At 43.6% G+C, this 16,773-nt stretch overlaps 1 protein-coding gene across 2 annotated transcripts in view; it reads right to left on the bottom strand.

Moving 5' to 3' along the window:
- Positions 1 to 16,773, bottom strand: part of OSMR (oncostatin M receptor) — a 68,579-nt gene that overhangs the window by 12,362 nt on the left and 39,444 nt on the right. Inside the window, exons 8-11 of one of the 2 annotated variants that reach the window (XM_012807117.2) lie at positions 8,077 to 8,219; positions 7,407 to 7,557; positions 2,999 to 3,075; positions 1,623 to 1,845 (exon numbers count right to left, since the gene is read on the bottom strand). In XM_012807117.2, coding sequence (XP_012662571.1) covers positions 1,623 to 1,845; positions 2,999 to 3,075; positions 7,407 to 7,557; positions 8,077 to 8,219 — 594 coding nt within the window. The remainder of the gene's footprint in view (positions 1 to 1,622; positions 1,846 to 2,998; positions 3,076 to 7,406; positions 7,558 to 8,076; positions 8,220 to 16,773) is intronic. The other variant, XM_003792987.3, reaches the window with a different exon arrangement.

Below are 16,773 nucleotides of genomic sequence, written 5' to 3'. Positions count from 1 at the left end.
GAGCTGTGATGCCATGGCACTCTACCCAAGGGGACAGCTTGAGGCTCTGTCTCAAAAAAAAAAAAAAAAGACGAGTGAGCAGCAGGCCTACATATCAGGAAAAAACCCAGAAGGTGTCACACTACGTCCAGCTTACTCACGTGCCTTCCTAAGCTTCCTCCATCACAGAAACAAATCTCCCTCACATTGAGGCTAAGATTTTTCCCTTCACTTATTCACACTGACTAAGATATAAATCCAAACCCAGGTTATAAGTCTTAGCAGGCAGCTTCTTTAAAATTGCAAATACATTTTGAGAGATGGAGGTAGAGGAAAGGGTAAGGGAACCTTTTCCAGTCCTTCACATCCTAGTGTGAACTGGCTTAACTTTATTGGTTTTCTTCATAGGATATGAGTGACTTTCCACACACAAGTGATTTAGGAACAAGAATAACTGAAGGAAAGCTAGATAGAGCCTCATGGGGGGAAAGGTCTGGAGTTCTGATGGCAGGGTAGGGGATGGGCAGAGAAGACAGAGAAGACCCCAAAGCAGATGAGAGTTCTCAGCAATGTTACTCTGGACTGGGCCTCATGGAAGGCAGACTTTCTTTTATCTACCAGCTCTGCCAACTTTCCCAGGCTGAATGAAATACCTACTCTTCCTGTCCCGGTCCTAATGAAACCAGAATACATCTTCTTTCCTTACTATCACCATTTCACAAAGCAAAGATTATGCTAAGTAGCTCCTAAACCAACTCCTACAGATTTTCTTCTGTGACACAGTAATTTCTTTTCCTTATCTGACATATACTGGATAATTCCATAAATAAATAAATAAATCACCTTCTCATACAGCTCACTTAACCCAAATGTAAGCCAACTTTGAACAACAGGTACAACATCTGGCATAATCTCCCACACAGGACCTGGAAAACTTAATAGCAGGAACTGAAGGGTGCCATCATTCAAGGCTCACGCACAACCTCAGGATGTCAACTGCTGACTGTATCATGCCCACGTGTGCATCGTGTCACTGCGTGTGGCTGCAGGGGTTCACTCTCTGCAGCTCTCTAAGAAGGAAATTAGCATCACTACTGATTTTTTGTGTAAGGTCATTGCCTCCTTGTTTGCTTTTTCATAGGCTAAGAGATTAGCCAGTTTTTAATCTTTTATTCTACAAAGTTGGCAGAACCCCTGGTGAAAGATCATGCCAACTCTTCTTATGATCCCTGGAATTGTTCTCGGGGTGTTTCTAGGTAATAAAGACTGATACTATTTTTTACAATATGATAAATGCAACCCATATTTCACAAGTCACGAAGCACTTAAATAGTAACTCTAACTCTCTGAGAACAGTTGTTGGGGTTACATTTACTTGAATAAATTTGAGATGATTTCCCAAGTATATTGAAGAATCCCCAGGATAGAAATGTTCTGAACCATAACTGAAAGTTTCTTTTTCCTACTAAAGGGGACTGACCCACAGAAACATGTTGCCACACTTGGCCCAAAAGAAAAGGACGAACTGTTGGCCAAACATTTCATTTCCCCAAGTTCTTGTCTTCTTGATTTGTCATCTCTACTTAACAACATGACAAACATCTTCTTAGAGAATGAAAACAAAACCAAAATGAAAAACTCACTGTCTCCAGGGTCTGCGGAGATGACCATGACAGAGGCGGGAGAGGTCCCCACACTGTTGCTGGCCGTGACACGGATTTCATAAGAACTCTGGTCCAGGGTCAGTTCTGTGCCATTGGCCGGCGCAGGAATGGTGAGGGCCTCCAACCTGGATGGTTTGTCCAGATTTTCCACAATGACAGTATAGTGTAGGATCTTCCCATTGGCATGAAATTTTGGTGGCAGCTGAAAAAATAATGATAGTCATTTCAAAATGGTTTTACTCTGAAAGGAGTTTGTAGGATTACTTTTTTATCTTTTCCATCCCTCAACTCCCTTACACACGCACCCCACATACGCAGGTAAATTCAGTTTAATAGAGAAAATAACCATCTTAGCCAACCCTGAAAGCAGACATTCTCCTCTAACTGAAGCTGAGTAGAGAATAGGGTCACTTGGGGTGAGCTCCTCAGGGGCCCAGTGTCCCCAGAGAAGAGTGATCAAGTCAGGAACCCAGAGGAAGGGACACTCTTTAACCTGCAGAGTAACAAGACTAGCTGAGGGGAGCAGACTGAGGAGGAACAGCACCCTGGGACCCCACTGGAGGGACCTGGGCCTGGCTCATGCCCTCCCCCAGTTGTGTTGTCCCCACATTGCTCCCCACAACTGAGAGCCTTCTAGACAATCCTCCAGGTTGCAGGCACTGCCTGTCCACAGTCCCTGCCCACTTCTGAGGGCTGATCCTTGGGCCTACCCTCCCTAGGACACACCATGGCCCTGGTACCCATAGTCCTAGACCCGAGAGCAGGCTGGCAGCTGCTGCCTGCTGGGTGGGGACAGAACCTACATGTTAGGTGGCACATCCACACGTGAGTACACAGAGGTCCTTGTGGAGTTCACCAAACTGCAGGTGGGAAATAAAGCAGGGCAGGCCGTGGCCGGGGCCAGCTCTACAGTACCACCATGCTTTGGTATGAGACCTGGAGCGTCTGAGTGTTCTGAATACAAATCTGGCCTTCTAGGTTGTCACGAAGGTAAGTAAAATAAGAAGACAAAATTTATTCTATATTAGTTTTTTAGCTTTATTCATAACTTCTAGATATAGATAATATGAATAATTAAATATTCATAATTTCGAACTGTGGCATGTGGTTGTACCTTACATCCTTGCCCTGGGCCCTATAGAAGGGAGGGGTGGTCTGAGCTGAAGCCTCGGAGAAGGAGCTTCTAACACTTGGGACTGCCGTCAGCAGCGTGGGATCCTCCCCTGGGTGAAAAACCCTAGGGATTGGTGGGAAGACCCCTCCAGCTGGGAGACTGCATCAACCCACAGCAGTCTCAGTTTCTGAACAAAGACACAGAGGAAACAAATCAGACTTTTTGAATCTGTGCTTCTTACCTTCCAGAAAAAGGTCACATTTTGAGTTCCTGGCCCTGACTTCACACTTCTCCAGACATCAAGAGCCTCCAGAGGAGCTGAAATTAACCACGGAAAAGTTCTTGGGTCAAAATGTGTACGTAGAGCAAGACACACTGCCCTTTCCCACGGCTGTCGAGGACATGATGATGACCTGCCCTTTCCATTCTGTGATTTCTACCTACTTGTCCAGAGCCACTTGGCTCCTCCTCGATAGGTGTACATAGTAGGTGCTTTATAAAATAAACAGCAGCCACCTTGCAACAGGAAACTGAAAACCTTTATAAACATCAAGCTTTTTTAGAGCTTCTGGAAGCCACCAAAGAATTCTGGAATAATTGTCAACTGGACCAATTCTAGGAGGTGAGTTAGGTGGGTTTCCCATGTTGTGACTTTCGAGGCAGCAGGTCGTTGGTACTTCTGCCGCCCATCTGAAGGCTGCACTTGAGGTACACTAACATCCCCTGGTGATCTCCTAGGGCTGGCCCCCTTTCTGGAGTCACAGCCTGGGAGCACCTCCTTGTCCCCCTGCACTGGGAAGCCCTCACCCCACTCTTCCCAGCTCCTGCCGGCACCTGGGTGGCTGCCCACCTGGACCAGACTGGGCCCCTGCTGTGCTGTTCCTCTGTCAAGCCCTCGCCATGCTGTTCTGGAATAGTATGCTTTCTCTTCCTTCTTCTGTGACATCCCCAGGGTTGGGGGCCCTGACTCATCTGGCTACAAAACTCTAGCATCTAGTTCAGGGCCCGGCATTTCCAGAAAGTTCCACAAACCCTCTTGAATGAATAAAAAGCAAACTAAAAAAGAACCCACAAAACAACCTGCTTAAATGTTTTAACCTTTTCTTAGCTCTATCCTTGGATCAGTAATAATTGCAAACTGATTGATTTTGCATCTGAATTTGTCCTTGCTCAATTAATTTATCATGAGCAGAGGTCAGTTTTTCAATCCAAACCAACTCTGGATACCTCCATATGAAACTGACATTCATACACAATAATAGCTAATATTTACAGAACAATCACTAGATTCCAACTCAGTTCCAAATATTTTACAAAAATTAACTCATAAATCCTCATAACAACTCTATGAGGCAAGTATTACTATTTATATCATTCTCTAAATAAAAAAACTAAGGCTCAGAGAGATGAATTGTTCAAAATTACCCAGTTATAAGTAAAAGTGAAGCCAAGATTTGAACCCAGAGTGGCCAGGGTCTTAGTCATTGCATTAGTTCCTTTTAGAAAAGGCTTGGCTTGTATGATAAGTTCAACAAAATTCTCATTAAGAAAAGTCTCTGTGACTGAAAAACAATAAAATCAATACAATTTAAGATCTCAAAGAGGTACGTATTTTATCAACTGTTAAAAATACTATAAAATGGACATTTGTGTAATACTCTGCATTCTACATGGAATCAAATTTTCTACCATGAGTTTTTCCATGGTATAACTTTCATAATAATGGAACAATGAAAAATAGACAAAAGGGGATTGACAACATTCCTAAACCATGAGATATGTTACTAGGCTTTTTAATTTGCTGAAGATATAGAAGACACAATTTTAGCACACCCAGGAAGGCAAACAAGAAACATACAGGCATTAAAGTCATTCTGCCATCAACCCTAACAGGATACTTCACGTTCAAATCTAGTCTTAAAAACATCGCCATCTCTTGATTCAATCATAGTTTGTGAATGGGCTAACATTCCATCTCAGCTTTCTGAAAATCAAGCTAAGGCATCTCTTCTTACATGACTTCTATCTTTTAATATAAATTCTGTATCCTAAAATGGTTTAAAAATTTTAGCTGCTAAATGTGAAAATGCAGAACAGCAAACTGTCACAAAATTACCAAAATTTAACAAAATAAAGTGTTTCACCTTGTTTCAAATATTAAAAATAGCCATTCTATGCTCTTTTATTTTTGGTTGTGAAAGGACATGTCATTTGTGATTGGATTCAAAACATCTGTTTGAAAGTATTGTTTTGGAACATAAACAATTATGTTGAAATTAATTACCAAAGACAAACAAACAAACAAACAAAAAAAAAGCAAGACAGTATTATTAAAGTAAAAAAAATTAATTTCAGATTAATATGAGGGTTACAGTGTTTGCATTTGTTAAATAAGGGTCACATTGTAATTGAGCCCTTCACCCAGAGGGTGTACTTTATCCTCTTACATGGTGCCCGTTAGGTGAGCACTTACTAATTCCTCTCCCTTCTCCCCCTCCCCTTTCCTTTATCTCCCCTCTAACTTGATTTTAACTGTGTTTTTCTCTCATGTGGCCATGTAGTTGTTTATCTACTGATTTCATGTTAGTATTGAATACACTGGATACTTTCTTTTCCATTCTTATGATACTTTACTAAGAAGACTGTTCTCCAGGTTAATACAAAAGATGTAAAGTCTCCATATTTTTTATGGCTAAATAGTATTCCACACTATACATACACCACAGTTTATTAATCCATTCATGTGTAGATGGACACTTGGGTTCATTCTACGACTTGGTGATTGTGAACTGAGCTGCAGTAAACATTCAAATGTAAAATGTCTTTATGGTAAAATTAATATTTTTCTTCTGGGTAGATGCCTAGTAATGGGCTTGCTGGATCAAATAGAAAGCCTACTTTTAGTTCTTTGAGGATTCTCCATACTTCTTTCTATAGAGTCTGTATTAGTTTGCAATATGACCAGCAGTGTAAAAGTGTTCCCTTCTCTCCATATCCACACCAGCATCTGCAGCTTTGGGACTCTGTCTGGGGTATTCTCACTGGGATAAGGGGATATCTCAGGATGGGTTTGATTTGCACTTCTCTAATGATTAGGGACAATGAGCATTTTTTTCATGTGTTTGTTAGCCATTCATCTGTCTTCTTCAGAGAAGGCTCTGTTCAAGTCTCTTGCCCACTTCTAAATGGGATTGTTTGCTCTTTTCTTGTTGAGTAGTTTGAGTTCTCTCTAGATTCTAGAATAAGACACAACTAAGGAGTACACCATATTCCTCTCAGGAACAGGGCCTTCTGCAGCAAAGATTCTTGAAGAGTCTGCACCCCTGGGAAAAATTTTTGGCATCTCAGTGTGTGTAAATGTGGGCAGGGGCCTTCAGGGAATGTGGGAGGTAAGCTGGGCTTGACCAGGTGTGAATTCTGGTAAACAGCCTTCACCAGCACCAAATGAGAGTCACTGCTTTAAAATGACCCTCCCAGGACGAAACTGAAAGAGTTCTGCCAGCCTCTATGTACACATAATAAGATGGAATGCAGTATAATGCAGGCATATAATCCTTCCTTTGGCAGCAAAATAGCCAGAACTTGAATCAACATGATCTTGAAATTGTAATAATAACATTGAGAGAGAGAACAAATGGAAGGGAGCTCTGGGTGAGGGTGGGACTCTGGACCAGACTGTGGACATGTCAGGCCTAGACTAAGACTAAGGTGGAAAAACACCAGTTAACTCCTGGCAAATTTCTGGGCAACAAACCCTCAACAAAATGTAGTAAGTCTGGTTCACTCCCAAGATAGATGGGAAAGTACTCACCAACTTCTTGCCTGACTAACTCCCTTGAGAAATGGCCTGGGACGTACCAACTGTCCCCAGACTGATCTTTGAGAAATACCAGGTGAGGAAAGTACTGAAACAAAGATGTATGGCTGACTGACTGCTAAGTTCTGCCTTGGTGCATTGCTTGCTAACCTACCCAGATGCACCCGGGCAGCCTGCGTGCCAACCAGGATGCATGCCAAGCCTTGAAAACCCGACCCCTTAAGCAGTCGGAGCTGCTCTCTGAAACCCTGTGTTGGGTGTGAGGTGGTCACTGGCCGGCTTTTCAATAAATTAACTCTTGTTAATTTGACTAGTGTGATGGCGTAGTATTTGGGAATTCCTGGGCATAACAGACAGCCTCTTCTGACAGCATGCTCACCTTGTACGGTGCCTGGAACAAACTTACTAATAATGACTAAAGAGACAAATATCACTGCACCTGCAAACATGCCTTGGAGTTGTTTAGTATGATACCAATGTTTTCCTTGGCATTGACACTTCAGTTTGTCCCTAGTCCTGAATTAAATAAAGGTCTACAGTTTTACACAGCCTGAGATCCAGTGTGACTCTGGCAATAGCTTCAGGATCCATTTGGGGGAAGTGACAGATAAGAAGGGACTATGCAGTGGGAATCACACTACTGTCAAATGTTTGAGGGTGAGGTCTCCTACACACTTCTCCTTAGGCGTTCAGTCTAACTTTTCAGATGCTATTCCTCTTACATTTTTTTTGGTACAACCAAAGGCTCTCAGGAAAGCCAACCCGTCTCGGGTTGAGTCTTAGATCACTGAGCCTTAGATCACTGAGGTAAATGTCAGGGCTCTGAACATACCAGCCTGCAGTGTGGTGAAGTTCTGACCACTCCATTCACTCCATTTCCAGAAGTGGTTGGCAGCACAGCGGACTCGGGCAGCATACTCTGTGTCGGGCTCCAGTTCACTCAAAAGGTACTTGCCATTCACCTTGACAGAAACATTGTGCTGCTTGATCAAAAGAGAGAAGAAAGAAGAAAAGAAAAAAGAAGACAGATATATTGGTGAACACATCTCACTTGCAAAGCCAAACCAGGACATGGCAAATACTGATTTGGAGTAGGATCAGTTCCTTGGGAGGAAAAAAAATTCTAAGGCCCTCTTCCCAACTCTAAAAATCTATGATTAATTTCATAGCCCTTTTGAAATAGATGACCCACATCCTTCAAACCAGGAGTCCTCAAACTACAGCCCGCGGGCCACATGCCGAGTACATTTATCTGGCCCACTGGGTGTTTTTGTGGCTGCTGCCTGTCCTGCTTAGCAGCCAACTTATCCTAGGGCCCGCAGTCCGGCCCTCCAATGGTCTGAGGGGACAGTGAACTGGCCCCCTCTTTAAAAAGTTTGAGGACCCTGCTTTAAACCCACACAGAAACAAGAGTTTAAACTGATTTCATTCAGTCATCTTTCTGTTTAGGACATAAAAGGATTTTTGAAAATAGCAAATAGAAAATTAATGCATGTTCTTACTTGTGTCATTTTTCTTTCACCATAGAGTTCAATCTCACACAAAAGTGTGAGATAATCCCCAGTGGGGCGCACCTTCCAGGTCATGACAGCATTTGTGGCACTTATATTTTCAAATTTGACACTCAAAGGACTCATTGGATGAACTGCCAGGAAAAGAAAAAGAAACAAAGAAAAAAAATTCACACATAGATCCAAAAAGACTTTAGTAAGTAGGCACTTCATTTCTTCATTTATTTCTTCAATACCTATTTTTTGTTCACATTTGAGAAAATGACTAACAAGACCAGATTTACAGGCAAGATAGAGTAAGCCAATGACACAGCCTTTCTCTGTCAATGATCAGACACATTGAACAAAATTCAGAAAGAAAAATTAAACACAAGTAGAAGAATGCAGAAGGGAGTCAAAACTTGGAGAAGGAGGCCCATAGGGAGAATTACGACAGAACCCAGAGTCTAATCACAATAATATTCACAATGTCAAGGATACAACACAAAATATGTAGAACGTGCTTGGAGCACAACATCCTGAAGGGAAGGGGAGCAGCCGGAGCTGTGTTCAACTTCCCCCAAGAAACAGGGTGTCCTTTCATGCTTTAGCCCAGTGAGTCACATAAATCCCAGGATGGGTGTTTTTTGAGGCCCCACAGCTGTGGTACAAGTGAGGAACTCAGAGATGAGAGTCCATTTGCCCTGGGCGTCCTTCCTGAGCTTTGGGGGACAAGCTGGCAATGACTCCTAAGCTTCCCCTGTTCCTTGCTGCTTTTGTATAAGCACTGAATCCATTTCATGTGGCTTCTGCCTATGAGTGTGCCCTGTGTCATCAGCCTGAGACAAGTTGGTACCCAGTGCACAGTGAACCTGCTTCACAAATTTGGCACAGCAAGAAGAGAGGCAAGAAGGAGCCGTGCATGCAGCTGGATGTTTGGTTTGGTTTGGTTTTTTGAGACAGAGTCTCAAGCTGTTGCCCTGGGTAGAGTACCGTGGTGTCATAGCTCACAGCAACCTCCAAACTTCTTGGGCTCAAGCTATCCTCTTGCCTCAGTTTTTCTATTTTTAGTAGAGAAGGGGGTCTCACTTCTTCTTAGGCTGGCCTCGAACTCCTGAGCTCAAGCAATCCACCTGCCTCAGCCTCCCAGAGTGTTAGGATTTATAAGTGTGAGCCACCACATCCAATCAGCTGGATATTTTATGGGAAAAGAGGAGAGAGAAGAGAGACCCCTCTCTCTCTCACTCTAGCTCCCTCTCACACAGACACACACACACACACCCTAAGGATGACAGTGAGGTGGCTGCATGGACTAAGGCAGAGAAAATAATGTGGAGACCAGAAAGCTCAGGACCATTATGTGATGGCCTATTCCCGAGGCCCAGAACTCGGGAAGTGGTTGCTCAGATGCACCCTGAGGCCACTGAGAAGGAAAGAGAAGTCCTCTACCTATCCTTACGATGTCTGAGAGGAAGCAAATTGCACGGTACAGGGAGGGACCTTCACAGAGAGGGTGACTCAGGATCCAGAGCACAGACGAGGATACCCGTTCAGAGTTTCCTGCAGCTTGGTTGATATGTTTGCTTGGCAAAGGGACGCTGCAGATTCAAATGGTGCAGTTAGGGAAGGGGTCCAAGTCCCAGTGGAGGCCAACAACCCTAAACTCTTATCAGGAGAAGAATTCAGATATTTCTGGGGTTCCTGGATGCTGGAGACCACATGGCAATGTCTCCTGGTCACTTTAGGGGTGGGGATTTAGGACAAACACAGTGACCTGTGGTACTTCTGTGCTGGGGTCTTTTGGGCCATTTTGGGTGACAGTGACCATGGTTCCCACCACTGATCACCTATTAGACACTGACATTATAGCTCCTTTTTGACACAGAACATTACCTCTAGTTGAGGGGCTGTGGCCCCTCACAGCCAAGAATTCGAGCTGTAACAGTGGGGCAGATGCATTCCTGCCTGCTGTCTCTGCCACCCGAGCCCCAGGGGGTCATCCAACAAAAGTCGCCCTGCACAGTGAGTGCAGCGTTGTACATTGCCTTGTTAAATCAGGACTTTACATGCATAAAAATGTCACAAATAACACTATCACAAAGTAACAGCCCAGTTAGGCAGCCAAAAGGGCCTCCTGGGCCCACTAACAACGGACTATCATAGGCTAAATGCCAAGGCCACTCAGGCTGAAAGTCAAAAAGAAGTATCCCAGACAAAGTTAATAAAAACTGTTGCTCCTTGCGACAGCCACTCATAAAAGGGAGGCCCAACAGCTGGTAGGCATCTTTGGGTGCTGGAGACACCATGTCCCCAACCTGAGTGTCCTTTTGATCCACTTAGAGAAAGTAGCCAATAAAGCCACCAACAGTCAATGGGGCCCTCTGCAACAACATGCCCCAGAGGCCATTCCACGAGCTGTGGTCTAGGCACTGCTGTTCAGAATCTTTAGACCAGAGCCTACTAGCCTGATAAAATTACAGCTGCCCAAAGCCTCCAGGCATGACAACTGGAGTCCCTGGTGAGAGGAAATCAGCCTCTCAGATTTCTTATAATTGTTTGAGGCAGCCACCAGGTATACCCCTTTTATATGGCAACCCCTTGTTTGCTACAATCTCTGGAGACTGGGCATCTTACAGCCAACTCATATATGCTAGGACATGAATTGCCCATTCTCACTTGGTTATAAACCCCACCAGTAAAACTAGACAGGCCCAGCAGAGCTTAATTATTAAATAAACTGGAACATTTAAGGTAGTGTTTAGCTGGGACCTGGTGTTATGAACATGGCATAGGCTCTATGAACAACCAGCTCACATTAATCAGAAGGGAACACACAAGCTGTAGATGCTGCTTCAGCCACTCCTGGTGCTACCCGGAGCCAAAGATTCAAAACCTTGCCTGCCAATGGTGCGGTCCAGTTTACACACAGCCCCGACAAACTAAAAGCAGATGGGATTCCTGGGGATGCTGCTGCTATCCACCTCTAGATCGTCGGCTTTTGACCAAGATTGCACACGGCTGTTCAGCCCACTATACGCTGGGGTGATGGACATGCCAGCTCTACCACCACTGTCAACAGCCCAGCCATTGGTCAGGAGAAAAACAAGAGTGGACAATTAAAGACCCCCTTGCGTAAGGACAAGGAATATAGGAACTGCTTGCTGTGCGAAAGTTGTCAGAATCAAAATGGAGTCACTTGTGTTAAAAAACAAACACCTGAAAACAAAGCGAAAGCCCCCGAGGATTCTCCTGCATGAATGCCTGATAACAGAAACTACCACAAAAGACCCTGCAAACACCGCAACTTGGCACAAAGGCCAGCACAACTTTATACAAACAAATACTTCTGCAGGGACATATGCCCGGCAACTGTCTGTCCAACCTTGGCTGCCTTTGTCACTGATCCTCATAGCCAAGGATGATGATCTCAAAACAATTATGCAATCCTACTTAGTTTTTGTTTTTTTTGTTTTTTTTTTTTTTGAGACAGACTTTCACCATGTCACCTTCAGTAGAGTGCCATGGCGTCCCTGCTCACAGCCACCTCAAACTCTTGGGCTGAAGCGATTCTCTTGCCTCAGCCTCCCATGTAGCTGGGGCTACAGGTGCCCACCGCAACACCAGACTATTTTTTGTTGCAGTTGTCATTGTTGGTTAGCTGGCCCAGGCTGAGTTTGAACCTGCCAACTTTGGTGTATGTGGCTAGTGTCGTAACCACTGTGCTACAGGCGCCAAGCTGCAATCCTACTCATTTTTTTAAAGAAACTTTGTCTTCCTTTACCGTCCTGAATATGCATGTAGTTACTATGGCACATGTATTCCCACTGTGATGCCCAGATGCATATCATGTTCTACACTGGATCCACATAGATGCCACTGAGTCCTGTGCACTCATCACTTCCATGAGTTACCTTTTCTGACCTGGTGAATCTCCTCCTAGATTCATGGAATCCCTTCCTTTGGTGAGTTCTTTTTGACTTTATTCAGAATCTGATGTGGCCATAAGGCCACCTTAATGAAGGATTTTGTGTCATCCCTCTTGGGATGATAAAAGACTCTTTGCCTTTTCTGCCATAAGGATGTTCTGGTTTGAGTTCTCTGATTTCTGCAGGATTTACATGCTATCTTAATATTGGTTTGATCTGCCTGCCTGGGGTCAAATTCTTGTGAGTACTCTGATTTTGCTTTCATTTTGGATTGGTTACTTATATCTGTAAATGATTTGGCTCTTTTATAAACCCTTCTTATCTCTGAACATTATCCAGTAGCAAAAATAAATGTTCTAAAGTGGTGATTTTCAACTGGTATGCTGCAAATATTTTTAAAGATCATTAATTAATTTATTTTCAAAAAAAGTTCAAAGCACAGTAAGTATATTTTATTCTACTCTTTTTTTTTTTGATCAGCATAATTTAAGTGCACCACGGAACTTTAACTATAGGTAACTTTAACTATAGGTTGAAGTGTGCCAAGAGATTAAAAAAGGTTGACAAACACTATTCTAAGTGACAGGTGTGACATGGCCAATTAAAGCCACCATTATCACCACCGAAACACCAATCTAAACTCCTAATATTCCCTGGCGGCATGTATAGGACTTTTTGCTTTCGAGAGATTAATAAGGGACAGAATGGGATTCTCCAGTGTTAAGGCTTACCAGGTTTCCTGGGCTCCAGCTGGCTACCCCGCTTTCCTGCACGCACATTGGCCATCATATGACTCATGTGAAATCAACATGCTTGTTTGTCACCAAATTAAAAAACTTCTACAGGATTAAAATAAGATGCTAGTATGTAGAGGCTCCCAGTTTCTCTATTTTTCTTTCCTTGTACCTCTCTGCTGCTTTGAATTTGTTGACTTTTTTTACTCCTATTAAGATAGCCTACTGCACTGATTTCAAATGCCACTTGGAAGTTTTTCTTAGGCTATTTCAGCCAAGATAAGAAAAAGAGAGAGGGCGTTCACATTAGAACAGTTTCACAGCAACCAACAACCTATCTTGTCCACCTAAATGGTAAACTTACGTTTGCCCGGCTAACAACCACTTAGGGTGATGGAGTTCATTAAAAGATGGATAATCTAAAAAGGGAGCAAGCAGACAAAAGTTTGTGAGAGTTAAGGTCTCAGATCAAGAAAGTCAAAATCCTGATCTCAGAGCAATAATATCAACTTGCCGCACGTAAGTCAGAAAAAGCAGAGGGGAAACAAGCAAAAAACAAACAAAACAGAAAAACCCCAAACCAGAGGGGAAAAAAAAATCCAAAAACTGTAACTATCTTTTGCCAAAAATGCTTCCTCGCCCATGTTGACTAATCAAGAAAACCAGACTGGCAAACAAAAAATAAATTCATTGCTAAAATTCAAGGCCACCCGGAGATGAGGTTTTTCTTATATATAATTCAGCCAGTCCTAGCTAAAATATAAACATTTGAATATTTAACCTCAAATTCATGTGAAACTAAAAAAGGATAAAAAGAGGTCTTTAAAAATAAGATAGATAATTTTATGAAGGCTTTAGATCAATGTTACCTATCAGGGCAAGTAAAATTCACCCAGATGAAAAGGTTCCATTTTGTCAAACATACAATTTCTCCTAATTTCCTCTAATATTTGACTACAAATCTGCAAATAAGAACAAAAACTGCTTTGCTCCTAATGCCCTAAAGCTGAAAATGGACAACTTAATATAAATTTCAAGGGATAAGGCCCGTGTAGGAGCTGCACAGAAAGTTCACCCAACTGCCTGCTACAGAGATCTACAAACCAGGACAAGAAGGGGTCAATGGCTTCATGTAGTAGATGACTTTTTCCAAGTTGACAGTACAAGACTCCCCATCATAATGAGACTCTTGCCCCTCTGAATTTTTCCATTCTTATGCCTGTTTTCTTACTTTAACAAGATGATGATGTAATTAAAATTTCATAATCAGTAGCTTCTGCTGGTACCTTGACAAAACCTGGCCCAAGAGCCCCTTTAGTACAGTGGCCTATGGGTCTCAACCCCTTTATAACAATGAAAATATATCCTGCATATCAGATATTTACAATTCATAACAATAGCAAAATTACAGTTATGAATTAGCAAAAAAATAATAATTTAATGGTTGGGGGTCACCACAACATGAGAAACTGTATTAAAGGGTCATGGCATTAGGAAGGTTGAGAAGCACTGCTTTAGTACCTCTTGGTGAAATAAGGACATGTCTGTGTTACTGCTTATACCATATGCTGTGCCTGGGAAGACTCCTATGGGGAAGATGAGACCTGTATACACTAAATACTTTTTAAAAAATCAGATCATGGGGGCAGGGTGGCACCTGTGGCTCAGTGAGTAGGGCGCTGGTCTCATATACCAAGGGTGTTGGGTTCAAACCTGGCCCCAGCCAAACTGCAACAAAAAATTGCCAGCCTTTGTGGTGGGCACCTGTAGTCCCAGCTACTCCAGAGGCTGAGGCAAGAGAATCACCTAAGCCCAGGAGTTGGAGGTTGCTGTGAGCTGTGACGCCATGGCACTCTACTGAGGGTGATAAAGTGAGACTCTGTCTCCAAAAAAATAAAAATTAAAAAAAAAATCAGATCACGGAGCCTGTGTCTCAAAGGAGTAAGGTGCCGGCCCCATATGCCAGAGGTGGTGGGTTCAAACCCAGCCCCAGCCAAAGATCACCCAGTTCTAACTGGTCTCATCTAAGTTCCCATGGTCATTGGATTTACTCGATTGGTCACCCTTAAGACTAGGTTCATAGCTCAAAACCCTTCTGCAAACTGGGGTTACCATGTTACTGTTAATTTTATTTTGCATTTTCTTTTCAAAATTATGTTCTTGTTACTTATTGTAGTTGTGCGTAAGTGTACTTTTTAACCGAATGATGCTGGCCCAGCACTTTGAGATGATGACCAAAAGGACTACAGAGTAGACAAAGTTGAACTTAACAATGGACTTCAGGTAGACTTAACCTGAGAGCCACTTTCTTTTTCCAAACCTCCCTTATTGCTTAAATGTGGCTATGAGAGTTGTGATGCTGGCTCCTCGCTGCCAATCACCTCCTCCGGTGTGAAACTAGACCAGGAACCTGGGACAGGTCCCTCCTTGCTAAAAGATGATCAACAATGATTTCAGAGAAAAATCTTATTCAAAATGGGGCAATTGAAAGTTGTTAGAATTAAAATGGAGTCACATATGACTAAACTTCCCTGAAAAATGATGCTGGGGAATTCCATGAAGGGTGGATTCTCAGGCACGAATGCCTGACAACTAAAACTATCATAAAAAACTGCAAAAACACAGCCATTGCAACCTTACATAAAAAAAAAAACAAAAAAAAACTTTACAAGGACATCTGCCTATCCGAAATTGGACTGACACCCTTGTCACCAAGGATAATGATCTCAAAACAATTACATAATCCTCTCAATTTTTCCTTTAAAAACCCTTGTCTTCCTTTACCTTCCCGCATATGCCCACAGTGTACTCTGGCCCATGCTATTCCCATTGCAACGCCCATTCCTGAATACGCATCACTTTCTTTTAGAGAATCTCCCTCTTTGCTTTGTATGATGACAGCTGCCTGGAAAGGGCAAATATCTGTCACTCACATGCATGCTGAGACTACCATGGCTGCCCTTGAGAGAAATGATGCTGTCACACTGAACACCCCATGAGACTTCAACCTCAGGAAGTACCACCCTTCTCTACCCAAGCAACACAACAACAGGTGTGCTGTCATGGCACACAGCAGACTTTCCACGCACCCTGTCATCCATAGGCCAAGGTAGCCCCTGAATGATGGAACAGCAGCCTCTCACAGCCACTGAGACAAGACAGCAGGATGGCCTGCTAGTGGGGTACACCCCCATCTGACGCTGCTCTCCAGTGCCAGGGAAACGCAGCACTGCAGGCATGCGGAGAATGCTGCACGTAGTGGGGGTAGAGGGGGACTAGAAGGCTGCTTGATTAGGTTGCACCTGCGAAATCCCAATCCCAGGTGTTCCCAACCCTTTTCCTTTCTCCCTTTACAGGGCCTGTCCTGGGGTGATTTGTGGTTCGGCCATAGGACCCCCTTACTCTAATCTGGAGATTCTGCTTTTCACTTTTGGAGAGTACATAGGGGTGGGGGATAAGACTGATGAGTACCAGGGTGCTAAGGTCCTGGGACATCTGATCCTTCCAACTGGTTAGGCAACAGCATGAAACGTGTCAAGTGTATATACAGGAGGATGTGGCCTCCCTGCTTGGCCTGGATGACCGAGACCAAAAGGTCAGGGTCACTAAGCAAGGGCAGTGGGTACTGTAGAGGTAGTAGCCTCTGGACTGGGACAGAAAGACTGGGTCACTATGCTAACTCAGCCCCACCTCATCCAACAGGCAGACAGCACCTGAGACCTTGGGAAGATGGAGCAGCTGCAGAAGCCTGGAGGCAGGAGGCCTTCAATAGGCTCTCCCTGGGGGGTCACCACAAAGTGTTGGATTTGCCAGCCTGGACCTTGTTCTGTCAAAGACCAGAGCAACCGTCTTGTCCTGCCAATGGTAACCTGTTTCCGCATTCCTTAGACCACAGTGCGCCTCACAGAACCAAGGCCTGGTGTCCACTGTGTAGAAAGAAGCTAGGGGCGCCCATGTTAACTGGCTCTATAGCAAAACATCATGACCATAACTAACAAACCTTGGTGGCCTGGTATTTTCCAATATTTACTTGCCCGATTGTTTACACC

Source organism: Otolemur garnettii, unplaced genomic scaffold (genome assembly GCF_000181295.1).
Source record: "Otolemur garnettii isolate 467f Iridium unplaced genomic scaffold, OtoGar3 scaffold00063, whole genome shotgun sequence".
Classification (NCBI taxonomy): Eukaryota; Metazoa; Chordata; class Mammalia; order Primates; family Galagidae; genus Otolemur; species Otolemur garnettii.
The sequence above is the reverse complement of the archived record's forward strand: the minus strand, read 5'-3'. Positions and strand labels throughout refer to the sequence as shown.